This window comes from Kickxella alabastrina (genome assembly GCF_025024165.1).
Source record: "Kickxella alabastrina strain RSA 675 chromosome Unknown BX661scaffold_29, whole genome shotgun sequence".
NCBI lineage: Eukaryota > Fungi > Kickxellomycota > Kickxellomycetes > Kickxellales > Kickxellaceae > Kickxella > Kickxella alabastrina.
The window spans coordinates 55,492-81,145 of NW_026251500.1; the positions used below are offsets into that span (position 1 = coordinate 55,492).

The 25,654-nt window shown below is 50.1% G+C and overlaps 10 protein-coding genes across 10 annotated transcripts; 3 read left to right on the top strand and 7 right to left on the bottom strand.

Annotated features, from left to right (window-relative positions):
* Positions 1 to 31: 31 nt before the first annotated feature.
* BX661DRAFT_226642 (uncharacterized protein) lies at positions 32 to 834 on the bottom strand. The gene has a single exon (XM_051538974.1). It carries the CDS (start codon positions 743 to 745, stop codon positions 179 to 181), a length of 567 nt encoding a protein of 188 aa, XP_051389061.1. The 5' UTR covers positions 746 to 834; the 3' UTR covers positions 32 to 178.
* Positions 835 to 1,117: 283 nt separating this feature from the next.
* Positions 1,118 to 3,750, bottom strand: BX661DRAFT_156494 (uncharacterized protein). The gene is made up of 2 exons (XM_051533274.1): positions 3,586 to 3,750; positions 1,118 to 3,240 (listed from the first exon to the last, which is right to left on the bottom strand). The coding sequence occupies exons 1-2, from the start codon at positions 3,604 to 3,606 to the stop codon at positions 1,219 to 1,221; spliced, it is 2,043 nt and encodes a 680-aa protein (XP_051389062.1). The 5' UTR covers positions 3,607 to 3,750; the 3' UTR covers positions 1,118 to 1,218.
* BX661DRAFT_146310 (Mad3/BUB1 homology region 1) lies at positions 3,604 to 4,068 on the bottom strand (the record flags this gene model as incomplete). Its single annotated transcript, XM_051533156.1, has 1 exon — positions 3,604 to 4,068. A coding segment is annotated over one exon (465 nt), but the record flags the coding sequence as incomplete, so codon positions are not given.
* A 6,087-nt stretch (positions 4,069 to 10,155) lies between these two features.
* Positions 10,156 to 12,018, top strand: BX661DRAFT_188168 (multicopper oxidase-domain-containing protein). Its single transcript, XM_051537365.1, has one exon. The coding sequence runs from the start codon at positions 10,231 to 10,233 to the stop codon at positions 11,902 to 11,904; it is 1,674 nt and encodes a 557-aa protein (XP_051389064.1). The 5' UTR covers positions 10,156 to 10,230; the 3' UTR covers positions 11,905 to 12,018.
* Positions 12,019 to 12,562: 544 nt separating this feature from the next.
* BX661DRAFT_173266 (uncharacterized protein) lies at positions 12,563 to 13,906 on the top strand (the record flags this gene model as incomplete). Its single annotated transcript, XM_051533853.1, has 1 exon — positions 12,563 to 13,906. The coding sequence occupies one exon, from the start codon at positions 12,563 to 12,565 to the stop codon at positions 13,904 to 13,906; it is 1,344 nt and encodes a 447-aa protein (XP_051389065.1).
* A 579-nt stretch (positions 13,907 to 14,485) lies between these two features.
* Positions 14,486 to 15,396, top strand: BX661DRAFT_188171 (uncharacterized protein). Its single transcript, XM_051537366.1, has one exon. It carries the CDS (start codon positions 14,721 to 14,723, stop codon positions 15,372 to 15,374), a length of 654 nt encoding a protein of 217 aa, XP_051389066.1. The 5' UTR covers positions 14,486 to 14,720; the 3' UTR covers positions 15,375 to 15,396.
* Positions 15,367 to 17,240, bottom strand: BX661DRAFT_188172 (uncharacterized protein). Its single transcript, XM_051537367.1, has one exon. It carries the CDS (start codon positions 17,115 to 17,117, stop codon positions 15,453 to 15,455), a length of 1,665 nt encoding a protein of 554 aa, XP_051389067.1. The 5' UTR covers positions 17,118 to 17,240; the 3' UTR covers positions 15,367 to 15,452.
* Positions 17,241 to 17,536: 296 nt separating this feature from the next.
* Positions 17,537 to 19,313, bottom strand: BX661DRAFT_188173 (uncharacterized protein). Its single transcript, XM_051537368.1, has one exon. It carries the CDS (start codon positions 19,250 to 19,252, stop codon positions 17,579 to 17,581), a length of 1,674 nt encoding a protein of 557 aa, XP_051389068.1. The 5' UTR covers positions 19,253 to 19,313; the 3' UTR covers positions 17,537 to 17,578.
* A 39-nt stretch (positions 19,314 to 19,352) lies between these two features.
* Positions 19,353 to 21,988, bottom strand: BX661DRAFT_188174 (glycoside hydrolase superfamily). The gene has a single exon (XM_051537369.1). The coding sequence runs from the start codon at positions 21,889 to 21,891 to the stop codon at positions 19,402 to 19,404; it is 2,490 nt and encodes an 829-aa protein (XP_051389069.1). The 5' UTR covers positions 21,892 to 21,988; the 3' UTR covers positions 19,353 to 19,401.
* Positions 21,989 to 22,458: 470 nt separating this feature from the next.
* Positions 22,459 to 25,436, bottom strand: BX661DRAFT_173271 (uncharacterized protein; the record flags this gene model as incomplete). Its single annotated transcript, XM_051533854.1, has 4 exons — positions 22,459 to 23,397; positions 23,734 to 24,479; positions 24,543 to 24,881; positions 24,944 to 25,436. 4 exons carry the CDS (start codon positions 25,434 to 25,436, stop codon positions 22,459 to 22,461), a joined length of 2,517 nt encoding a protein of 838 aa, XP_051389070.1.
* Between the last annotated feature and the right edge of the window lie 218 nt (positions 25,437 to 25,654).

Below are 25,654 nucleotides of genomic sequence, written 5' to 3' on the forward strand. Positions count from 1 at the left end.
CAATAATAAAGGTAGACCAACTAGAAGGGTTCTAAAAAAGGGTTTTTGATGTATAATGATTATGACTTTTGCAGGTTTATTTACTTGCAGTAATAGGTTTATAAATAATAGTAAACAGAGAAAAATAATTTAATCAAAAAAGACTTGCCATGCTTAATTCGCTGGGTTTTGTTTGCCTTTACACTGAAATACAATGAGTTTCCTCCACCTGCTTGCTGGACTGCAGCTGTCTGCCAGCATTGGACACGGATGCTAGCGAGCTCGACGATGCTAAAAATATAGGCCTAACAGGCAACACCCCATTATCCAACTCTCTTTTAGAGTAGTTGCCTTTGCTATTACGTGCCTTTTTGTACACAATAAACTTCCCAAGCGATGCCAGCTTGTGCGCAATACCGCGGCAAATATTAGCCAGATACAGCGTGCTTCCAGCAGATACAGGCGCACAGGACTCGGAGCGTGGCCTTACATAAATACAGTCCCAGCACTGGATATCATAGTCCTGAAACGATTTTTTGCTGTTGAGAATTTTAAAAGACTTTTTGTGCGCGGAGCGAGGATTTTGGAATGCCATCTCCCAGTCACTAAAGGGGATTTCGACTTCAGCGATTCTCTCGCGGAGATGCGAGATGGTACAGTTGGGCGGCAGTTCGTGGACGAAAAACGATTTCAGCATGTCACTGCGTTGTTCACATTTGACCAAAATGTTAGTTTCAAAGGGGTTTCCATGTGTAGTTTGTGGCATGATATGTTAAATAAAATATATATGTATTTAGATGAATATGTGAACAATAGAGATGTAGGAGAATGGCCGTTATAATTAAATATTTGAAAAGAAGAAAAATGAATAATTTATTTCACACCAAAAAAATTGCTTCGTGCCACACACATTTATGCTGCAAGTTTTTTTCTTTCCAGCTGGCACTTTCAAAGCATAATGGTTGATTTTCTTTAAAAAAGATTTTGTCTTTGTTTCTTTCAAATAGCTCAATTTTATTTTTTTATATGAAAAAGACAATATAAAACTTCCAATGCTTTGACATAAAGACCTCGCGGCACATGACGGGAGGATTTTATTTATTTATTTTTCTCTTACTTTATTTGTTGCTATTATGTGCACATACATTGCCGTCTGGCATTTTATTTATGTCAAAAGAAAAAAATAGACTAGTTTTTGGTACTAATCCATTCAAAGTATGCATTGAAAAAATAATCACTTTAGTCACGGAATATCTGAAACATCGAGCCTTTATCTTCGGATGACGTTCTCGAGCCACTGTCGCGCCCAGAAGGCCGCTCCACAGATGCCGGCACATGCGGCATGTACTGCGCACCCAGCTGCATCTGCAGCTCATTCATCTGGCTATCCAAGTCAGAAAACTCTCCTATGTTTTCAGTACACGGCTCATCGCCATCATCCTCGTCTTCATCCTCATCGTCCTCGTCGTCTTCCTCTTCCTCAGCATAGTCACAAGCAACATCGTGCTCCGCATTGTTGCTGTTCCCAGCCATCTCGCTGGGAAATCTCGGTGTAATTCTGCCCAAATCCCTGGCTGCCATCGACAGCCTCTTCCGCATGGGCGTCTGTGAAACCTCGCTCCTGCGCTCCTCATCGCCAGAGTCAAACTGGTCATTGGGCATGGACGATGTAGGCCACCCGATGGTCGACACGCCGGTGAACCCAGACACGGCCGAAAACTCAGCACCGCTGATAGAGTATCCTGTCGCCGTGCGCGTATATCCGGGTGTATGCTGCGAGTACCGCATGGCCGCTGAAGCCGAGTGTGGAATTGAATGTGTGGCTCCACGAGTACCAGGTGCCCGAGCGCTGCGAATCGGAGTAGAATAGAGCGGTCCCAGGCGGTCAGTAGATCCCGCAACAGCATCATCAAATGTCTGACTGGGCATATCCGCAGGGGCCGAATGCACGCCACGGCTGTCGTCAAAAAACCGCCCAAGGGATATGACGGACGGCGACTCGGGCCTAGTGTTGCTGTTTATGCCATTGCCAATAGATTCAGGATCGCGGAATATTTGAATCCTCTTCTTGTTAGCCGGCGTCCTGGCCTCAGCATCGGCCACTGCCTCCTCATCAGACTCGTCGAGATGGCCCATACGCTGCATCATCGGCTGAAGCAATATTGACTGTTTTCCCCTCGAGGCCAACGGCGTCGAATATCCGCGCGAGGCTAGCGGTGTCGGATGCAAGCGAGCAGCCAGTGGAGTCGGCCGCGCCCTCGTCATCTGCAGCTCCTGGCGGCGAGCAGCCCTTATAGAGTTGAGCACAACAGTCGGCGCATCATTCTCATCCACGTCTGGTCGACCCAGGCCTGATGCAAAGCGAAAAGATCTCGCAGATGTCGGAATCACAGGCAACTGCCGGCCGATGCTCTCGGGCACAACATGCGGGGTCACCGGACCCATGGTGAACTGATAATCGTCGTCAGTGATCGCAGCGGATCGCTTGCTGCCGCCGGCCAAGGGGGTCTTGCACGGCGTGTTCACATCACGAAGACTCTCAGAGTCTGAGTCTGAGTCCAGGTCATCATTCCATATCCCGAGCATCTCCTTTTGTGCTACCTTTGTGTTTATCGTAGGCGAGCTCACGCCCAAGCTCTTGCGCTTACTGCGTCTGATTCCGCTATCCACGGTGTTCTCTAGGATTGGCGCCGGCTCTGGCCTCTCGTGCTGCAGCTGCCATTGGTGGTAATCAAAGGCATAGCGCGGGAGCCTGGAGCGCGCCTCCTCGACGCACTGCGGCACGCCGTCGCCCGATGGAAACAAGATGCCATCGCTCATGACCATCCGCTCCAAAGGCTTGCTCTTGCCCGGCGGCCGGCTCGCCACCGAGCTGGTCTCTACAGTCGCGGCGATCGCAGTCGAAGCGTCAAACGAGTTCAATAACCCAGAGGAGCTGGTCAACGCCTTGCCATCGACCTGGCGCTGTCCTAGGACCCCAGAGATATTCGAACTCGGATTCAAAGTCGAAATAGACGCAGCAACAGCAGCAGCTGGGGTTTCACCGTGAGCATCACTGTCGCCATCGCCAACTTTGGGTTCATCGCTGAAAACTGTAAACTTTTCAACAACTGGCCTTCCCGCAGCTGCAGGTGTACGCCGCTGCTCTAGCGTTTGGCCGCGCCAGCTACTGGCTTCCAGCATATTCTCCTTGCGCCGACCCTCGTCAGACCCAATATCCAGCCAAGGCGTGGCTACAAGGGCTCCTCTCTCACCGCGCCTCTGACCCACAGCAGCGGAAGCAGGAGCGGAAGGAGGAGCGGAAGCAGTTGTGGGTTCATCTGTGTCTGCAAATACACTGATGCGTGCATTGGGCCGTGACACGATAGAGGAACCTGCCGCGGCTGAGTTTCCAGACAGTCCGCGCTGCGACGGCGGCAGAGTATTTGCAGCGGCTGAATTCACTGATCTCCCGGATCGTTTGGCACCAAGCATGGTTCTTCCAAATGTATCTTGGTTCTCATCCCGCGTCGTTGTCCGATGACTGCCACCCATCTGTTCAGCAACCTGACCACCGCCACCACCACCATTAGAAACAGGGCCATTAGCAGCAGCAGCCATATCTACGGCCCTGATAGTCCGTGCCATAACGCGCCTCTGAAAATCCACATACTTGCGCTCTAGACGGGCTAGCGGTTGAGCCTTCCTCGCCACGCCCAACTGATAAACCTCATCTGCCTTTCTTGTCTTCTCTCGGCCCTCCAAAAGCTTAGCATACTCCTCGTAGAGCACGGCCAGCGAATCGCCAATATTATTAGACAACAGAAATTGGAAAACAGCCTCTTGCCCTTCGTTAATCAAGCCCGTATACCAGATCCACATTTTAACATAGCGAGCGTCGTTGCGGTACCTCTCGTCGTCACGAAACAGTCGCAGGGGCTTTTCCACCAACTTGATGACCTCCTGATGCCCAGTAGCCTGCGGGAACACTTCAAACAGCCACTGGATATAGCGAAAATAAACATCCAGCGGATCATCTGTCTCTGCTGGATCCATCATAGCAATCTCATTCTGAAACTGGGAGTTCTGGGCTTGCAAGTGATTCGACATCCGAATATCCCTCGATGTTGTAGTTGGATTGTCGTCCATTGATTTCGCCGATAAGGGTCGTGTTGGCTGTAGGCTCTGGCGGGCTATGCTCGATAAGGAATCTGGATTGTTACTGGTGCTGGTGGTGGTGGATGGTTTGGTCGATAATGCGGGGACTCCTCCGCCGTAGAGAAGAGCTAAGGCGCTGGCTGAGCGACCACGTGGGAGCGGTTGAATGTTTTCTTTCTGGTGTTCGAAGGACGAAAAGTCTATTATCCTGCCCGCTGGCTCGTCTGTAGATGATATGCGGGGATCGTCCTCGCCGTGTAATGGTATTTCAAAGTCAGTTGCTCCTGTGGCAGACATAAATATAAGAAAAATGAAATTGAGAGTAAAAAATGAATAAAGTAAAAATAAAGGTTGAATTTGACGGAAATAAATGAAATAAAATGCCAAAATTAATAGTACAGACTGCGGGAGAAAAGTGGTGATAAGTAGAATGGAAAATATAAATATGAAAAAAGGGGGTCAAAATCGAGAGTTTAGCTGCTCCAAATTTTATTGTAAATTTAAACGTAAACAAAAAATTCGATTGTTCGTGCAGTGATTATGTGATCACCAGAATGTAGCGAATAGTAATCAAGCGACTGATAAAAGTATGACGCAGCACAGTGTAAAAAATAAATAGTATTTGGCTGCAATCACCTGATTTTCATGCCAAACGAAAAAATAAAAGTAGAAACGAGATCAATCTAGGCACAAATATAAAGAAAAAGCATTTATTTTATTTTGCATTTTTCACAAGTAAACAAATTTCAAATACACTTTATTATTTTTTTTATTTAATGGCGAAAAAGACGAGGAGCAAAAAGACAAAGGTCGTGCGCGATCCAAGCGCGTACGCGACAACCAGCATTCCGTCAAGAGCAAGTCGCGCAGATCCGGAGCCAGAAGCAGTAATAGGACCCGCAGAAGCAGAAGCAGAAACAGAAACAGAAGCAGAAGCAGAAGCAGGACCCACAGTCACCAGCCCTTATGCCACCGACACTACTGATCTCACAGACGACATCGCCCCCTGGGTATCTCTCGATCACGCGCAGCACCAAGCAGCCGCGCGTCTGCATTACGAGCAAACTCTCAAAGCACGACAGCCGCCAAACCCGCCCACAGTGGTACTGAGCCAACGCAGCGAGCAACTTGTCCTGGACCACCTACGCACCGGTCACCTCCATATGCCGGCTCCCGAGCGGGACCCACCATCGTTGGGCGTAAAAGAGTGGACCCAGTCAGTCAATATAGTTATGGAGACACTCAAACTGTATGGGTTTGCGGATCAGGATGTGCGCGTAGCGCTAAGGGAGGTGATTAAAAGCAAGGGCGATGTGTTGGAAGTGGTTAGGGGCAATGGCGATGTGTTGGAAACACTAGAATGGCTGTGCATCCATGTGCCGGCGGATCGGCTGCCCAAGAGTATGCGTGATAAGGCAGAGCTCGGCCATTACAAGGGCAACCCAGAGTACGAGAGCCAGCCCGTGGAAAAAGAAGAAAAAGAGGCTGATCTGATTTCAGCTCCGATTCCAGCTTCGCTTCCTGTTATGATTCCAGAGCCAGTTCCAGAACCAGTATCTCGTGGGCGCATTGATATAGCTTCAGAAGCCGATGACCCATCCGACGACATGCTCTCGCGTCTGCTAATAAAGCTCGGGCTGGACGCATACGGCTCGTCTGCCGAAGCCGACAGCGACGACGACGACGATCCAGCGATCCCACATGCCAGGCGCTCGATCCGCATGCGCGCGCTTCAGGAATGGATCGACTATCTGCAGGTCAACAACCATGGCGACCGGTACCGGCACAAGCTACGGGCGCTCAGCGGGCTTCTGGCCAAGGAGCGGGTGGCTGTGCGTGAAATCGAGGACGACCTGGTGTTTGACCCGCCACAGGCGCAGAGGGAGTACGAGCGCCAGTGGCCAGAATACTACGACACTCTGCTTGATGACATTCGTTGGTTCCGCGAATCCGAAGAGGCCAAGCTGATTAAGGGGGACGAGGCTGCAAAGCCTGTGGAGCCTGTGGAGAAGCAGTGCCAGGTTGATCGGCGGGCGAAGAAGGACCAGAGGTCAAATCAGAAGGCTGTGGACGTGTTTGCCTTGGACGCTGACACGGACGACGACGCGGGCGGCTGCGTGTTTGGGGTGGGCTTCGGCACCGACGACGACGAGCAGCCGCTCGACAACGCCGAGCCCGAAAAAGAGACTGAAGCCGAACAAACCGCACAAGTCATCGACACTTCCTCGGGCACCGGGTGGACAGGCGCGGCAATCAAGGATCTTCTCAGCGAAGCCGTGCGGCATGAGGACCCACAAGCGCAGATCAAATATGCACCGGCATCGGCGTCAGGCAATGGCTACACGTGCACGCTGACAATCGACTGGTCCTCGGCCAGCCGCGCCACGCAGCAGCTCAAGGCCTTACGCCGCAGCACCCCCCAGCACTTGCAGCAGCAGCCAATGCGTCTACACGGTGCCACGCAGCACTTGTGGCCGCTGCCCTCGCAGCTCCAGGGCAGAACACGGCGCGACGCCGAGAACCTCGTCAGCCTCGTGTGGCTGTACTCGCAGGCGGCGCTGCACCTGGCGCCGCGCCTGCCGCCGCCGCTCGCCCGCCTGTGGCGCCAGTGGGAGGCCCAGGCTGAGGACGCGCGCCGTGCCGCTAGCGCACAGCAGCGCGCCGCGCGCATCGCTCTTTTGCGCTCACTGCGCGCGCTGCAAGACGAAGCTGCCGAGTCGGGCCGCACAGAGCCAGCGCCCGGCCGCACAGAGCCAGCGCCGAGCCTCGGCATCAACAGCAGCAGAAGCAGAAGCGGCGGCGTTGGTGGTGGCAGCCGGCAGCAGGCGCGCAATCTGCGGGCGCGCAAGTGGTCGGCATCGACTATCGCGCAGCGGCTCAGCAGCGATGCCAAGTGGGCGGGGCGGTTCGCCGAAGCGCAGCAGCAGCTGCCAGCGCGGCAGTTTCGCGCGCACATCGACGCGGCCCTGGCCGGCCACCAGGTGACCATTGTGCGCGGCGAGACCGGCAGTGGCAAGTCCAGCCAGGTGCCGCAGTTCGCGCTGGCGCAGCTGCTTGCCCAGGCGGCATACGTGGGCGGGCGCGTTCTGTGCACGCAGCCGCGGCGCATCTCGACGACAGCCATTGCCACGCGCGTGTCGCAGGAGCTCGGCGACACTGTGCCGGGCAGCTCGGACGCCCTGGTCGGGTACCAGATCCGCTTTGATGCGCGCGCCCACGATGCCAACGCCCTGGTGTTCTGCACCACAGGCGTCCTGCTGCGCATGCTTGCGGACGACCCCGAGCTGAAGGACGTTGCCTGCATTATCTGCGACGAGGTGCAGGAGCGCACGCTGGAGCTGGACTACCTGCTGATCGCCATGCGCCAGCTGATCAAGCGCCGCAGCGGCGACCTGCGGCTGGTGCTGATGAGCGCGACGATCGACACCGGCGTTTTTTCTCGGTACTTTGGCGGCTGCCCGGTTGTTGACATTCCTGGCCGCACGTTTCCTGTGCAGAGCGTTTTTCTGGAGAACGTCGTGCAGATGTCTGGGTACGCGCTGGAGCCGGGCAGCCGCTACGAGACGGCGGATGCTGGGCTGGATGTGGCTGGCTTTGATCTGGATCGGGCGGGGCTGGATCTGGCGGATCCGGAGCTGGATCTGGATCCGCAGCCAGGCGCCGATCCAATGGACCCTGCGTTTGTCTCGCCGCGCGCCTGGGCCGTGGTCAGCCGCATGCGCATCGGCACTGTCAACCTCGATCTCGTCTGCCACGTGCTAGCTGGCATCTGCGGCACCGGCGACGCGCACTCGCACTCGGCGTGGGCGCGGTTCAGCCGCTCCGCCGTCCCGCACGGCGCCGTGCTGGTCTTTCTACCAGGCATCCGCGAGATCCGCGCGCTCTGCGGGATGCTCGGCAGCGGCGGCAGCCGGCCGCTGCGCGCGTCGGTCATCCCGCTGCACTCGGCGTTTGCCGGCGACCGGCCGGCCGGATCGCCGATGACCTACACGGAGCTGGCATTTGCGCCGGCGGACGCCGGGCGACGCAAGATCATCCTGGCGACCAACGTCGCCGAGACCGGCATCACCATCCCGGACGTCACCGTGGTGGTCGACTGCGGGCTGGCCAACCAGGCCGTGTGGGACCGTGCGCGCCACGTAACGCGCTTGGCCACGCTGCCGATCAGCCGCGCCAACGTCAAGCAGCGGCGCGGGCGCGCCGGCCGCGTGCAGCCCGGGCTGGCCATCTGCTTGTTCACCGCCAAGCAGCACCAGGCCATGCGCGCCTTCGAGCCGCCCGAGATGCAGCGGCTGCCGCTGGCCAACCTGTGCCTGCTGGCCAAAGCGCACGGCGTCGACGACGTTGCGCTTTTCCTGCAGGGGGCGCTGGAGCCGCCGCCTGCGGCTGCGGTGCAGCTGGCTGTGCGCGAGCTGCAGCGTGGCGGCGCCCTGGACGAGATGCAGCGCCTGACGCCGATCGGCCACCACCTGTGCTTTCTGCCGCTGGACCTGCCGGTGGCCAAGCTATTGGTAGCCGGCGCGCTGCTGCACTGCCTCGACCCGGCCCTAACCCTTGCCGCCTCTCTGTCGCTCGCCACGCCATTGCTCGCCACGCCGTATGCGCCGGAGCTACGTGCGGCTGCGGCTGCCGCCCACAAGAAGTACCGCCGCTACGGCCGCTTTCTGCAGTGCGTGCGCGACGAGCAGCAGGCGTCTGACCTTCTGGCAGTGCTGGCAGTGTACGAGGACTGGCGCCGGCTTGCATCCTCCATGCCAGGAGGCGGCGCACCGCGGACAAGGGAGCTTGTGGCTTTCTGTAAGGCCAATTGGCTGAGCCGCGAGGCGCTTGAGCAGATTGAGGATTTCCGCGAGCAGTACCTAAGGCTGCTCTGTGATCGCGGCCTTGTCTCCATTCCTGCGGTAGCTGGAGCAGGGCGCGCTGGGCCTGGTGGTGGCGGTGGCGGTGGCAGTGGCAGCGGCAGTGGCAGGTCGCTGGCCCGCTTGATTCGCCCGCAGGTGCCCACGGCCTCGGCTGTTGGCTCGGAAAGCGGCAGGTCCCGGTTCCGCCCGGGCTTTGTCCAGGTCCCGCCAGCGTTCAACGTGGGCAGCGGCAGTGTTAATGTTATTTACGCTGCAATCGTCACTGCGCTCGACCACGTTCTGCTGCCATCCGTACATGACCCCTGTGCGTTTGTCATTGGCCAGGCATCCATTGCCGAGCGACCAGCAGCAGCTGCAGCAGGGCCAGCATGCATTGGTCACGAGCGGGTGTCCGCCAGACCCATCGCACTCTCCGCACAGTCGCACCTGCACTCAGAGCTGCGGCTATCCTCCAGCCATGCACTCATTGCTGCGTCGCTTTCTGGCACATCCACCGCCACTTACGCCAACACCTTGACTAAAGTCAACCTCTCTACGGTGGCGGTGTTCGCCCGGTCATTGGAGTACTGGCCCGGTGCCTGTTTGTTGATTGTGGATCAGTGGATTGAGGCCAAGTGTGCCGCCCGTACGGCTGTCGTACTGATGATGATCAGGAACGCTATGCGCAGCGTGATGGAATTCAAGGTGCGCTTTCCGTTGGTGCAGATGCCAGACCATTTGAATCGGTGGCAGCAGGCTATTGTGGAAGTGTTGAAGAATGAGAATGTTTGATGCCAGAACTGCTAAATTTAACAAAAAGCGGCTTTTTTAATAAACTGAGAATAGCGATTTATTGTTGTTGTTATTGCCATTGCTATTGACAATGTTATTTGATATTGCGTATTGTGTTCCAAAGTAACAATCTCAAGTTATAAGCCAATCCCTAATTTTGGTTTACTTTTAGAATCCTGATAAAGCACAAATAATGTTTTATATTGAGAGATATATATAATCAGGTTGTGGCTTATAATTTTCATTAAACGAGTTGCCTTTTTTTTATAATTTTTTTATAATTTTTTATTAATATTTTCATTTGTGTATTGTATATACAACAATGCCAGTCAAACTATTGTTTTATTTTTGCTAAATTACAAAAAATAATATTTTATATGAAAAAATTTTGATATTTAAGTATCGTCCGCACATTCATCACACTGTATTTTTTTTTAGTTTTTTGTACTGCAAACACTTTATTTAAATTATTTTATCTCCAATGCGCTTGCTCTCTCCCAGCTTGCTTCCCAGCGCCGCTGCATTGGCCCTGCTTATGGCTGCACATGCCAAACAAGTCTACGAGTATTGGGATATTGGCTACCTAATCACCAACCGTGGAATACCCAACTTGGAATCCAAGAAGGCCATCGGAGTAAACAACCATTTCCCGCTGCCCGTTGTTCGCGCTGACAAGGGCGACACTCTTATTCTCAACGTCCACAACTCGCTTGACGTGGGCACCTCCCTGCACGCACACGGTCTCTTCCAGCGCGGCACCAACTACTACGATGGCGTGCCCATGACCACCGCATGCCCGATTGCACCTGGAACCAACTTTACGTATTACATTCCGCTGGACCAGGCAGGGACATACTGGATCCACGGACACTCTAAGGAACAGAACTTTGATGGCCTACGCACTCCCCTGATCATCAATGAGCCCGAGGATCCGCACAACAAAATCGATGAGGAGTTTTTGTTTACCTTCGAGGATTGGTGGCCGATCACCTTTGAGCAAAGCATGGATATTATCGCAGCGCCCCACGGTCTTGAATATATATTCGGGAAGCTGCCTGGGGCGCTGATCAACGGCTATGATGGGGCACTGGCGAGACCGCTGGCGTTTCAACCGGGAAAAACATACCGCATCCGCTTAGTCAATATGGCCAGCATGCCGGAGGCCGAGTTCGTCATTGACGACCATGACCTGCAGATAATTGAAGTGGATGGCGTCAGAACCAAGCCCAAAACCGTGAAAGTAGTCCGCCTAGCTCCCGGACAACGCCTCTCTGTGTTAGTCAAGGCCAAGCCATCATCCAACCTCAACTACAACTACCACATCACCATAATGGGCGACTACTTGCCGTCTATCCCCGGAATTTTCCCGATAACTCACACCTCCCCAATCATCTACAACAATAAGAGCACAGAGTTTGCGCCCACAGCCATGCCGCTGGCCTCTGAGCCATTCGATGATATTAACATTGAATCACTCGAGTATCTCCCCGCACTTATTGCTGACCGCTCCCTCTTCCTCAACCTAACCTCTGGCTTTACCGAAAATGAATACAGCCACCGCGAATCCATCAACTTCAAAGTGTACCGCGACCCAATTGTCCCCACCATGTTCACCGCCCTGACAACTCCGGATTCCATGGCGATTAACCCAATAACCTACGGCCCGCAAACCTCCGCCCATGTTCTTAAATACGACGAGGTTATTGAAGTTCTCCTATGGAGTCCCACAGAGCGTCCGCACCCAATCCACCTTCACGGCCATGTATTCCAGGTGATCGAGCGCGGATCAGTCAAGGACAAAACCGGTGCAGCACGCAAAATCGTACCACAACACATTGCAGGTTACTCTCCGCTAATGAGGGATACTGTAATGGTTGATGTGGGTAATTATGTGGTTATTAGATTTAGGGCGGATAACCCGGGTGTGTGGAATTTGCACTGCCATTTTGATTGGCATATGGGCCAGGGAATGAATATGCTGTTTGTGGAAGCGCCCAAACAGATGAAAGAGATTTTGAAGGTCCCCGAGCAGATAGCCGAACAATGCAGGAGGCAGGGGATCCCTGTAGAGGGCAATGTTGTTGGCCGAACTACTTATAATTATGATGGCGCTCCGGACTTGCCGCACCTGCATCTAACCTCCCCATTTGTCTAAAAACAAATCTTGCTTTTTTTGTTTTTTGAGAAGATAATTTACACATAGCTGTCAACTCAAGATAAGCGAAAGCTATAATAATAATAATAATAATAATAATAATAATAATAATAAAATTGTTTATTAACATGCGTGCTCATTTATGCCAATCTGCGTAAACGTCTTACTTAAAAGGGGATTCTGCACAAGCACCACTTCATTATAATATAGAAACACGCGACATGTGGAGCTTTCTTTATTTCTTTTTTTTGCTATCCCTCAAACGATGCGAGTAAGTAAATAGAAAAATAGAAAAATAGAAAACAAAACACGAGGCTGCTCTTTATTTCCACTTTTTACTCTATCAACATGCATTAAATAAAATGACCCCGTCAAAAAATTTTAAAAATAATAATAATAGAAATTTGGACTTGTAAAATAAAAAGAGATTTTGTTCTGTTTTATTCTTTTAAAATTATCATGCGTCTTTTTTTGCATTTGTCGTTCCCCTTGCCAAATTTTGCTTTTAAAAGTGGAAAATTGGAAAGTAAATAAATTGAACACCCAAAAAATAATTACACTGCTTTTTTACTTTTGCTTTATTCTCTTAAATATTTTCTATTTTGTATTTCATTCTCAAACTAGCCCGTTTTTTCTCTATATATACTTATATTATACAATGCGTCTTAGCTTTAGAATTGGTTTTTACTTTACCGCACTGGCTGCCACAGCTAGCTCTGCATTTGCAGACGACGACACTATCAAGGACTATGTACCCTGCGACACCCAGGACAATATAGCCTGCGTCGATGACTTCCACTACATGATATGCGATCATGGTTACTGGAGGGCCTCCCGCGAAGTCCCTGAAGACACTTTCTGCCTCAACGGCATCATCGTAAATGGTGATGCTGTTCCTCGCTCATTGATTACCTTCCTTTCAAATGACAGTGTGTATTCACAGGTAATTCCTAGCGATGGTGAAATAATCAGCACTACTCCTGTTGGTGAGGAGACCATCGTTGGGAGTGAAAATAGCTCTACAATAGCATCTGATGATGGTGGCTCAAACCCTACAAGTTCGTCTGAAGATAGTAGTGTAAATAATGAAAACTCTGATTATTCAAGCTCATCCGAAACCTGTGATTCTTCAGAAGTCCAGATTGAAACCATCACTACTGAGAGTTGTGACGATGATAGCTCTGATGACACGTCAAGCTCTTGCGAGAGCTCAAATGCCACAACAGATGGCACTGATGGCACTAATGCCACGTCAAGCTCTTGCGAGAGCTCAGATGGCACTGATGGCACTGATGGCGCTTCGTCTACTGATGGCACTGATGGCACTGATGGTGCCTCGTCTACTGATGGCACTGATGGCACTGGTGGCACTGATGGCGCCTCGTCTACTGATGGCACTGATGGGACTGGTGGCACTGATGGCGCCTCGTCTACTGATGGCACTGATGGCACTGGTGGCACTGATGGCGCCTCGTCTACTGATGGCACTGATGGGACTGGTGGCACTGATGGCGCCTCGTCTACTGATGGCACTGATGGCACTGGTGGCACTGATGGCGCCTCGTCTACTGATGGCACTGATGGCACTGATGGCGCCTCGTCTACTGATGGCACTGATGGCACTGATGGCACTGATGGCGCCTCGTCTACTGATGGCACTGATGGCACTGATGGCGCCTCGTCTACTGATGACACTGATGGCACTGATGGCGCCTCGTCTACTAAACCTGCTGCAAGCAGTGACTCTTCTGTCTCTGGAGACAACTCTATAATTTCCAGTGACACAAATGACAGCGTGGCATTGACAGGAATTGAGAATGCCACCAGCAATAATTCCGAAACTAGCATTGAGAGTAAGCCCGCCGATATTTACCAAGGCCTTAACGAAAAGAGTACCACTAATTCGGCCAACAGTCTGCTTAGCACCTGGGGCAATGAATACAGCGTGTGCGCGTCTCTTTTGTCTGCTGTTGTTCTTTCTATTTTTATTTCTTCCGCTTAGTTAGCCAGTTTATCAGCACTATGCAACTTTTATTACATTCAACTGACATCAACTTTAACGTATATTTTAGTTTAACCTCATGTGAGCACATGAATAAAATAACATTAAACCACATACATATTTAACTGGATAACATATTGCCGCCCACATAGTGCAACCATATAGTAATGATGCAATAGTGCTGTTTTGGCGAAGGGATTGATTCACAAACTATTGAATTGCTTAAAGTGTATGTATACGTATTTCCTTGTTAACTAAATTTTGCATTTAAACTGAGCAATTTGCTTTACTTTTAAAATAACAATAGGAGCACAATTGTTGGATTTGGACTAGAAAATGTAAAGCTGGCAGCAGCACAACATACGAATAAAAATAATAATAAAATGCTGTCGTTTGCCGATTTTTTGGGTTGAAAGGGGGGTTTGCTTCTTTTTTGGCACCATTATTGCTTTTTCTTTTAAAATCTAAATTTGTTGTCAAAGCTCTAAACAAAAGAAGTAAAGATGTGTATTGTAGAAAGACTAAAACTGCTCTTTGCTTCTCTCCATTTTTATTTTTATAAAAGAAGGTAGAAACTTAGCGCCCAATTATCCACGCATAGTATTTGAAATACCCACATATAATAGTTTGCTATTAAAAGCCCATTAAGCAGTCAGCAGGAAAACTAGGCTTGTAAGAACCATCCTTTTTATTTGCACATTATTTACTTTTGCTTATATTTGTGAGCTGCATTTACATGAATTTATTTTTTGGAACGGCATTTAATATTTAATTTTCCAAACTTCTCGCCTCTAAATATCAATAAAACTTCATAATGTACTATTATCGTCGTAACTCTGTTTTTGTTGCCGCTATTTTTGCAGTTAGCATGCTGAGTACAGCCACTGTTACTGCTCAAATTAAAAATAGTACGTGTCCCAATTTGGAAGGAAATTTTGTTTGTGGCAGTCTCTCGGAGCTTTACATTTGCAACCATGGTGTCTATGAAAAACTGTCAAACTGCCCAGCTGGCATGTTCTGCCAAGACGGCTCATGCAATGCTCTAACCAGTGTAGACGTAAAAGCAGACCCAGCGCAGTCGGCTGGTGTTACTCCTCAAAGAAGCAGCGCTATGACAACGGTAGACTCATCTTCTGCACCCGCATCCGCATCCAGTTCCAGCTCCAGCTCTAGCTATTACAAAGGCAATGCCGTTCAATCCGCCAGCTTATCAGAGTTATCTGACCTTGGTTCTGATATTGAACCAACTTCTTTGTCAGCAGGCAAGGCTAGCAGCAGCATATTGGTATCTCACTCATCGTCAAGCAGGACGAGTGCAAAGGAAACTCTCAACATCTCGACTATTGATTCTAACAAGCCTGATGGGCTTCACAAAGACTCATCGGCTGCCGCTATTAATCAAAATAGCATGACATTTGCCACCGTAGTGTCTTCCATTATTGCTGCTGTCCTTTTTTCAATTCTCTAATAAAAAACAGTTATGATTGTTATTATAAGCGTATTTGAATTGTTTAAAAAAATGTGCCAAAGTGAAAATTTTTAACATTCACAGTTTGGGCCACAACGACTGCTGCTTCAGTTTTGCTACTTCATGCTCCTTCAACACTCGGCGGAGAATCTTCCCCGATGCAGTTTTCGGAATAACATCAATGACCTCAACGCCGCCGCGCAGCGTCTTATAGTCAACAACACGAGAGGCCAGCCACACCTTAACCTCGTCGGCAATACCCAGGTGCATGAGCCCAGGTCTAATAACCACAAATGCTTTGGGAACTTCAGTCTCCTGCGCGTGGTCAAACACGGGTATGACTGCGGCATCCAGCACCGCCGGATGGGCCACCAAAATACCTTCAATTTCCGCCGGTGCAATCTGAAAGGCCTTGTACTTTATGAGCTCCTTCTTGCGATCGGATATGAAATAGCATCCGCGCGAATTGACATACCCGATGTCGCCAGAGTGGATGAACCCATCCTTGTCAATGGTCTGTGCGGTGGCTTGTGGGTCATTGAGATAACCAAGCATAATGTTTGGCCCTCGCGTGCAAATCTCGCCAGCCTCGCCGACACCCAATTCATTACCCTGGTCGTCAATAATTTTGCACTGCATCGATGGTAGCAGGTACCCGACAGACCCCACAGGCACACCGTCGGTGGGCCCACGGTGAGTGACCGGAGACGCCTCACTCATACCGTATGCTTGCATCACATGGCATCCAAGTTGTCTTTGTATCTCGCTCTGCGTCTCGTTGGTCAAGGGAGCCGCGCCGCTGAGGATGTACACGAGGCTAGATAGGTCGTAGTTGTTAACTATTGGATTCTTTGCCAGCTGGATAATTATTGGCGGGACCAGGTGCGCGCTGGCAGCCTTGTGCTTGGCCACCAGCTGACAAAACAGCTCAAGGCCGTACTTGGGCATTACCACCTGGTGGTGGCCCTTAGCCACAGAATACAAGAGCATGATAACAAGCCCATAGATATGGAAGCACGGGAGACAAGATATCAAAGCGCGGTTCTTGATTGTGATGTTGGCCAGGCACACTCTGGAATCGTACTCTTCAACAATTGTGTTTTGCAACATATTGGCAATAACATTGCTGTGCGAAAGCACCACACCCTTGGAAAGCCCAGTTGTTCCTGAGCTCAAAACAATAAAAGCAGGCGTCTCCTGTGCTTCCTTCTGCGTGGTTATGCGCATTTGTTCGTATGGTTGGTCGCTCAGAATAACTGTAAAGTTATCCTCAGGCCCTCCGTCTAAAGTCAGAATTCGCTCCCTCGGTACAACCACGCCACTCACAAGCAATGACCCTTGGACCAGCGCAACATTAGCCACCACCGTAATGATAGCCTGTGGCTTGCATATGCCCATCACATGGGCCACTTCGCTCTCAATGTATTCTGGATTAGCCGTCGTGCACACCAGACCGGCCATCTGCGCCCCGAGCACTATAGACGCGTAGTATACTGTGTTTGGCAGCAAAACAAGAATTATGTCGCCGCGTTGGAGTTTCAGGTTATTGATTAGGCCTGAGGCAAAGCGACTTGCTGTCTGACGGAGCTCCGCAAAGGTCAGCGATACAGAGCCTTCCGATATCGCCACCAACTCGGGGTTGCGTCCAAAAAGCGAGTACTTGTCGGCGTACTCAAAGACAAACGAGGGCAGATCCTGGGCAGGCAACTCTGCTATTGCGGGATAGGGCGAGTGGAAAACCATATTTTAAATTGTTGTTTCGGCTGAGTAAGCGTTTAGCTGAAAGAAAAATTAAAAAAAAACAAATAAGCAAACAAAAAAACGAATGTGATGTTAATCAAGCTTTTAAAAGAAAATAAAAAAAACCAATGCTGGCTTAACAAATCCGCCCTCATGTTGCTTATGGATGATCCACAAATGAACACTGGCGGCGCCTCATTCAACTGCGCTGGAGTTTGCAATTTATACATGAAAGCAGCGCTGATTTGTAAAAAGTATTTGTTTTTAATTTTATTTATAGGACATTTAGGTATACTATCACTGAAAATCAAAAACCACATTGTCACATGCAATGTGGCTTTCTGCCCGAAAGCACAACTAAAAAACGAGCGAATCCTGCTAAATAATATTTTTTATTGCTCGTCATCAAGTGACAATTCAAGAGCGGCTTTATTATATAAAAAGTTAACAAATAGTACAAGTATTTAAAAATTATGCTGAAAAAAATAACTTTCAAAGAACAGCTTTACGTCGGACAAGTGCGGATACCGGCTGCTCTTTGTCTCAATTAAAGACTCCAGATAAAGTTGCAGGTCGCAGTTAGTGTACATCACTTGCAATGTCGGCAAGCTGGTCAGCAAGTAAGTGTGGACATGCTTGTTGAGCTCAGGCGACTGCTCAAAACCAGTGACTGTTAGGCCCAGCACCTGCAGCTTGGATTCAAGCGGTCTTGATTCAACACGCATTAACCACATTTTCTCACCAAGCATGATTTCTTCCGGATCCACGGCATTATAATTCAGCGCAACTGCAAGTTCGAGAAGGTTAGGCAGAGAGTCTATCAAGTCGAGAATTGTGACTGCACATACTGCACCGTTGATGGTCAATTTTGTAAGGCTAGTCCAATTAGTCCAGTTAGACTTGCTGGCACCCAGCGGCACGACCAAACAGTCAAAATGAAGATGAGCATCCTCGAGTGAGGCCGATTTGCTGAGAAGGTTGCTTATAATTCCGTAAATATCGGGGTCGTCTGCGTCACCAATATCGGCCAAAGAAATTGAAAGATGCCGCATCTGGCCCAGCTTCAATCCAAGGCTTGTACGCATATTTGAAATATCACCACTGATTTTGAATGATTTGACGTTTTCCAAGTCAGCAGCCAGCAGCTCGCAGTTTAGTGGACACCCGAGTATATGTAGAGTGTCAAGGACAGGAAGGCCAGGCATGTTCTGGACCGCTTTGGTCAGTGCCACGCTGTTATCATCCATTGTGTCACCCAAAGCAGAACCACCAACTGCGCTGTAAGCTAAATACAGCGTTTTAAGGCTGGAAAATACTGCCTGCTCGCCGTTCAAATCAACAAGGCTTTTCAATGAGAAGTCCATTGGCACATTATGCAGTGAGAGAAACCGAAGCAAAGACACACTGAAGCGAAGAAGTGGCAGCTGATTGGCTAACAACCCAAGCCGTATGTCCAGGTGAGTGAGATTGTCGCAGGATCCAGAAAGGCCTTGGCGCAGATGCGTGGAGCACACAAATACACATAACTGGCGTGCGAGTAAACCAAATATTGTACTGGCAAAGTCCGAGCTGAGGGACTCATAGAGATCAAGTCGCAGCTCAGAAATGCGGGGCATTTGTCTGGCAATAATTTCCCCGAAATTCAACTCAGTGGGCTCATCGTAAGCCATCTCGCTGAACTCGTAACTGACTGGTTCAAAATGACTGCGCAAATTTGCAATATTAAGGCTGCGCACATCAGGCCACTCCAGGTGGCCAAAGTCAAGAGCAGACAGAGTATCGTTTATAAAGCGCCGAGGCGGGACGTAGAAATGGGAACTGATGTGGATGGCCCGAATACTGTGACAGTTTCCACGGCTAACCACGCATTCCACATTGGTTTTAAACCCTATTTGCCTGCGAGAGTTACCGTGGTCAGCTTCGGCGTTGTTCTCGCGACCTGGCTTAATATCGACCTCGCTAAACTCCAGAAATACGTCTTGGAAGATCAGACTTTGCAGCTCTCTGGTCCACTGGCTGCATACACCCAAAAGTCGCAACTGGGCCGCCCATTCCACTAAATTTGTTGCCCGAGGACTAACGAGCTTGTCAAAAATGCATTTGCGAACGAGCGAATTAATCAAATTTACGTTGCGCATTATTGCCAAAAAAGAATAAATAAATAATACTTTGTGGAGATTGAGAAGAAAAAAGATTTTCTTAAAAGTGTGGAATTTCACAGCAATACGTCACATCAGCTATGGTAATGGTAATGGTAATCAAGAAATCACTAATGTATGATAAAAAATCAAGACCAGGGCGCACGCTCCAGCACATGGTCCGGATCAGCATCCAACTGGACGACAGCAACCAGACCTTTATGCACGTGTGGATTAATGACAACGTTTACTGGGGCGGGCTCGATGCGCCTCAAGAGATCCCTGTCCCAGAACGCCAGGTCTTCTGCCTTGAGATTGAGCACAACGGTCTTTGTCTCACCGACAGCCAGATCAACCTTGGTGAAGTCGCGCAGACGATAATGCTCGGGTGCGTATCCAAGGCGGTACTGCTGGCGCGTGAACAAGAGCACAGACTCCTTCTGCGGATAAGGTCCCTTATTGGTGATAGTGACGGATGCTGTGATCGGCGAGCCCACAGTAAGCGAGCTGCTGGACAGCGTGACGTTTGAGTAAGTGACGTTGGAATAGCCGAGTCCGTAGCCAAACTCCCACTGCGGGTTGTATGCCGAGTATGACGCCTGCCAGATGGTAGAGCTCGCCTGCGCCTCGGTGGCTGGATAAGTGATGGGCAAGCGGCCTGACGGATTGACCTTTCCATAGAGCACCTCGGCAATGGGCAAGCCACCGTAAGCGCCCGGCAGATAGGCATTGACTATAGCGTCAGCAATCTTGGGAACGTTGGCCAGGCCGCGAGGACGCCCCTCAATCAACACCACAACAACCGGCTTCTTGGTAGCGGCCGCAACGGTATACACGAGATTGAGCTGCTGCCAGGGTAAAGCCAGGCTATCGATATTGCCCTGCTCTTCGGCGTACGTGTTTTCGCCTAGCCCGATGACAATCTTGTCAGCACTCTGAGCTGCAGACATGATCGCATCAACGTCAATAGTGCCAGTGCCGCCGATATCAATACCTGGCAGATACTGCGGCGCAGCGCCGGTCACGGCTTTGATTCCCTGGAGCACTGTGTCCCCAAATCCTTGATACACTGCATCTCCTTCCTTGTCTGAAGGCCCCTGCCAGTGAACATTCCATCCGCCGCTCATGTACCGCGTAGAGTTGAGTGTCGGCCCGAGGAACAACACGCGCTCGCTCAGCTTTAGCGGCAACACACCGTTGGTGTTCTTGAGCAGGGTAATAGACTCGCGTACAGTGTTACGCGCAGCCTCGATATCCTGCGCAGATCCAACAGTGGAGGCAAGCTGGGGGTCGGCATACGGTGATTCAAACAGCCCAAGGTCCTTCTTGAGCTGCAAGATGCGCGCAACAGACTCGTCCAGCCGGCGTTCTGAGACAGCGCCACTCTTGACCAACTCCACAGTCACCTTGATAAAGGACTCGTCATCGGCAACCATGCTCATGTCAATAGAGGTGCGCTGCAAAGCTGTCTGAGTGGCCTGCTTGACGTCCTTGGCCGTGTGGTACATGGTCGCCTGGGTGTTAATCTCTGCCCAATCGGTGACCAACATGCCCTTAAACTTTAGCTGCTCGCGCAACAGCGTCTGGAGATAATATTTAGACAGAACAACAGACTCGCTGTTGACTGCGCCGTAGCTCTCCATGGCCGTAGCTGATCCCGCATCTATGGCAGCCTTAAACGGCGGGACGTAGTACTCGAGCAGCTCGTGGGTTGCAATATGGCGGTTCGCCCGGTCGCTGCCGTCAAAGGGATAGCCGTAGCCAATAAAATGCTTGAGGCACGCTGCCACTCGCGACCGATCACGCTTATAGTCGCCCTGGTGGCCGCCGATAGATGACTTGGCCATCAGTGACGAAAGGAACGGGTCCTCGCCAAAGTTTTCGTACACGCGAGACCACAGCTTGTTGACGGAAAGATCCATTATAGGAGCAAACGCCCAGTGCACGCCTGCCGCGCGAGTGTCCTTGGCCGCAATACGGCCGGCGTCGTAAGCATGCTGCGGATTGAATGTTGCCGCTGTAGCAATACCCGCCGGGAAAATTGTGCCACCCTTGATGTAGTTAGCACCGCGCACCGAATCAAGCCCCCAGATGACGGGGATGCGCGAGCCACGCCTCAGTGCAATCGCCTGGACAGCGTCGGTTATCTCTGCAAACCTCTTTGCCGAGTACCAGTTGTACTTGCCACCGTGGTTGGCAGGGGTCTCGAGGAATGAGCCAACCTTCATGGTGTCAATCCAGTACTCGACTGCCGTAGTGTTTAGCTTGCCGTTACAATCGATGATCTGCCCGACCTGTATCTGTGTCATTTGTCCGACTTTTTCTTCAACTGTCATACCGTTGACCATGAGCATGATGTCTTGATCAATGAGGTTGGGACCAACCACCGGACCGGTGTAGTTGTTGTACGCGTAGGATGCGACTGGAGTCCATGTTGTGTCGTCAAACACTTGTGTGCCATCCCATGTGCACACTGGATCGGCAGTGGCAGCTGTAACAGCAGGAGGTTTTTGAGTGGTGCTGTCGGAAACAGTGGCCGAATACTCGGCGGGGGAAATGGCAAGAGCGCCTGATTCCATTGTATTGAACGATATTGCGAGCAAATATTGAGTGAAATAAAGCAACGAGTTGTAGCGCATTATTAAAAAACAAATTAAATATTAATAGGTGTTACAAATGGAAGCAAGAGTAAAAATATACAGCAAAAACAATATATAGCAGATTAGTTGGTTTGGGTTTTTGAACTTGACTTTACGTTCGGACAATTAGATGAGGGAGAAGCAGCGAGCTATTTAAACAATTTGCATAACTTGTGCACAATAGCAATTCAAAACTGAAGCTCATATTGACATCACCTTGTGAATAATCAAAAACTGGCACAATATTTGAAATGTAAACAATTTCCAGACTGAAAATTGGGGGTTTTGATTTCAATTTTGCCACAGCAGTAAATTCAAATACAAAATATTTTGTTTTATATATATATTTTTGCCCACATCCACAAACAAATCATACAAAAAATAAAATCAACAAAGAAAATGACGGTAATTGTTCCGAGCAGTAAACCAAGATGTTTACACGATTCTATTACTTGAAAATATTTAATCCGAAAAAAACACTGCTTTTTTTGTAAAACGTTTGCTGAAAAAAAGTTGTTGACACCAAATGATCTGTCGATTGAATTTATCAAAACAATGAAATTATACTCATGCCAACATAAAGCTAGTGTCAGCATTGGCATCCAAAGTAATCTCGGTCTTAATGTTCTGCTGGACGTGTGGATTGATGGATAAGTTGACCGGTGAGGACACAATCTTTTTCTCCAGCCCAGTGCTCCAGAACGCCAAGTCCTCGGCGCGCAACTCAAATGTTACGTTTTTTGTCTCCCCAACAGCCAAACTGGCCTTGGTGAAGTGGCGCATGCGGTAGTGCTCGGGCGCCATGTCAAAGCGGTAGGGCTGGTTTGTAAATAAGAACACCGGCTCCTTCTGCGGATAAGGGCCATGGTTGGTGATGCTAACTGAGATAGTAATTGGCTTGTCAAGCGTGAGCGTCGAGCACGAGACCGTGACATTGGTGCACTCCACATGTGAGTAGCTAAGTCCGTAGCCAAATTCCCACTGCGGCTTGTAGTCAGTATAAGACGGCTGCCAAATTGTGGTTGGCGCCTGAGCTTCAGTGGTCGGGTACGTATAAGGCAGACGGACCGACGGATTAACCTTTCCGTAGAGTATCTCAGCAATGGGCAGACCGCCGCAAGTGCCTGGAAAATATGCCTGCACAATGACATGTGCAATATCCACTACCCGCTCCAAAAGTCGCGGACGCCCCTCGACCAAAACAACGACAATTGGTTTTTGTGTGGTGGCGGCAATCATGCAGCCAAGCTCGAGCTGGTTCTGTGGTAACTTCGTGCTGTCAATATTGCCATCAATCTCAGCGTATGTGCCCTCGCCCAGCCCAATGACAATCTTATCGGCCTTCTTGGCGGCGGCGATGACAGCAGAAATGTTAATGAGCTTGCTACCCTTGATGTCCACGCCCTCAAAGTACTGCGGTTCCTGGTCAGTGACCTTTTGAACGCCTTTGAGAATGGTATCACCAAAACCCTGGTACACTTCATTGCCCTCCTTGTCTGAAGGTCCCTGCCAATGAAATTTTCATTCGCTACCCATGTACCGCGTAGAGTTGAGTGTTGGCCAGACAAAAATGACATGATCCGTGTGCCGGAGTGGCAGTACGCCGCGCTTTTTTTTGAGCAAAGTGACTAACTCGCGCACGGAATTGCGCGCAGCCTCAATGTCTTGCGCAGAGCTAACGGTTGCCTGAAGATTTGGATCGGCAAAGGGGCTTTCAAACAACCCAAGGTCCTTCTTGAGCTGCAATATGCGCGCAACAGACTCGTCAATACGGCACTCGGGGATGACACCGCTGACAACAAGATTTTATGTAGTTTGGCTGAATGATTGATTGTCAGTGACCATGCTCATATTGATAGAGGTGCCGTTCAGGGTTGCCCAGGTGGCCTGCTTGACGTCCTTGGCCGTGTGGTAGGTAGTAGCCTGGCCGTTAATTTCTTCCCAATCGGTCACGAGCATGCCCTCAAAGCCAATGTGCTCGCAAAGCAGCTTCTGCAAATATAATTGGGACATGACAACGGGCTCGCCGTTAATGACGCCGTAGCTTTCCATAGCAGTGGCTACGCCATCATTCACCGCAGCCTTAAATGGCGGAACAAAATACTCGAGCAGCTCATGCACGGCAATATGGCGGTTAGCCCGGTTGCTGCCATCAAAGAGGTAGCCGTAGCCAATAAAATGTTTTATACAAGCCGCCACCCACGACCACAGCTTGTTGACTGGTATATCCCTGACAGGAGCAAACGCCCAGTGCACGCCCGCCGCGCGAGTGTCCTTGGCTGAAATTTGGCTGGCGTCGTACGCGCGCTTCGGATTAAATGTTGCTGCCATGGCAATACCTGCCGGGAATATGACAGCGCCCTTGACGTAGTTAGCACTGCGCACTGAATCAAGCCCCCAGATGACGGGAATGCGCGATCTGTGTTCAATTGCAATTTTTTGCACGGCATCAGTAATTTGACCAAATACATTGGGCGAGTACCAATTATATTTGCCGCTGTGGTTGGCAGGAGTCTTAAGGAATGAGCCAACGTTCCACTCATGGATCCAGTATTTGACCGCTGTTGTGTTGAGCTCGCCGTTGCAATCTATTAACTGCCCAACTTGTATCTGCGTCATTTGTCCACTTTTTTGCTTCAGAGTCAACTTACCAACAAGCGCTGTAATATCGGAGTCAATGGCGCCCGGGCGCGGAATGTCGCGGGGCATCTCACTGTATTGGTAGCTTGGAACAGGATCCCAGGTTTCTGGATCATTGACCTGGACGCCGTCCCAGATGCACTTCGAGCTGTGGCCGACGTTAGTGTAAGTTAGATCAATGGTGTATGGCGAGGTGTAAGCTGGTTTGTCAGTATAAGGTGTGGTACAGGTCAACTTGTCTGTATAGGGCGTGCCGTAGGCTGATTTGACTGTATACGAGGTTGCATAGACCGATGTCGCTGGATATGGCATAGTGTAAACGGGTGTCGTTGGATAGGGTGTAGTGTAGACTAATGTATCTGCTGCGTAAGGTGTGGTGTAGGCCGTTGTCTTAGAATAAGGGGTGTATAACCAAAAGTCTGAAAATATGGAGTAGTGTATTCTGGCTCGGCAATGTATGGCGTAGTATAGACCGCTTTCTCGGAATAAGGTGTGGTGTAAACCGACTCAACCGCGTATGGAGTGGTGTATACTGGCGTCTCCAAAACAGGCGCAGTGTAGACTGGTCTAAAAATATATGGGGTTGTATGCGGTAATTCAACGCCATAAGGCGTAGGGTAAACAGGGCTTGGCCATGGTGGTAGAATATATGTGGGTCCAGGCTTTGCAAAGGCGGGATTCTCAGTGATGACCAGTTGGCCGGGTGCGTAGATATTAGGGTCGTATGGGGGAATTTGGGGTTGAGAGTCAAGGATCATTTCCTCGAGCGGAATAATTTTCTGCTTTGGGTATTCAATTTTTCTGCTACGGTGATGCTCGTGCTCATGTCGGCGGGCATGAGCCGCAATACTGTAATGCAGACAGAGCGTCAGCAGGGAAAGCGACAATGGCCAAGCTTGTTTCATGGTAATAGTGGTGGCAAAAATTCAAGAGTAAATTATAATATTGATTAAGTAAAAAAATGGCAATAAAGAATAATGTAATTTCAAGTTAACTTGATGTTCTAATGTACAATTTTTTGCGAGCAGTCCTGGGGGTCTATAGTATTTATATTATTTAGATGCTTTGAACTGACATGGGAATACTTTTCAATTATTAGAAACTTTTTATTAAAAATTTGGTT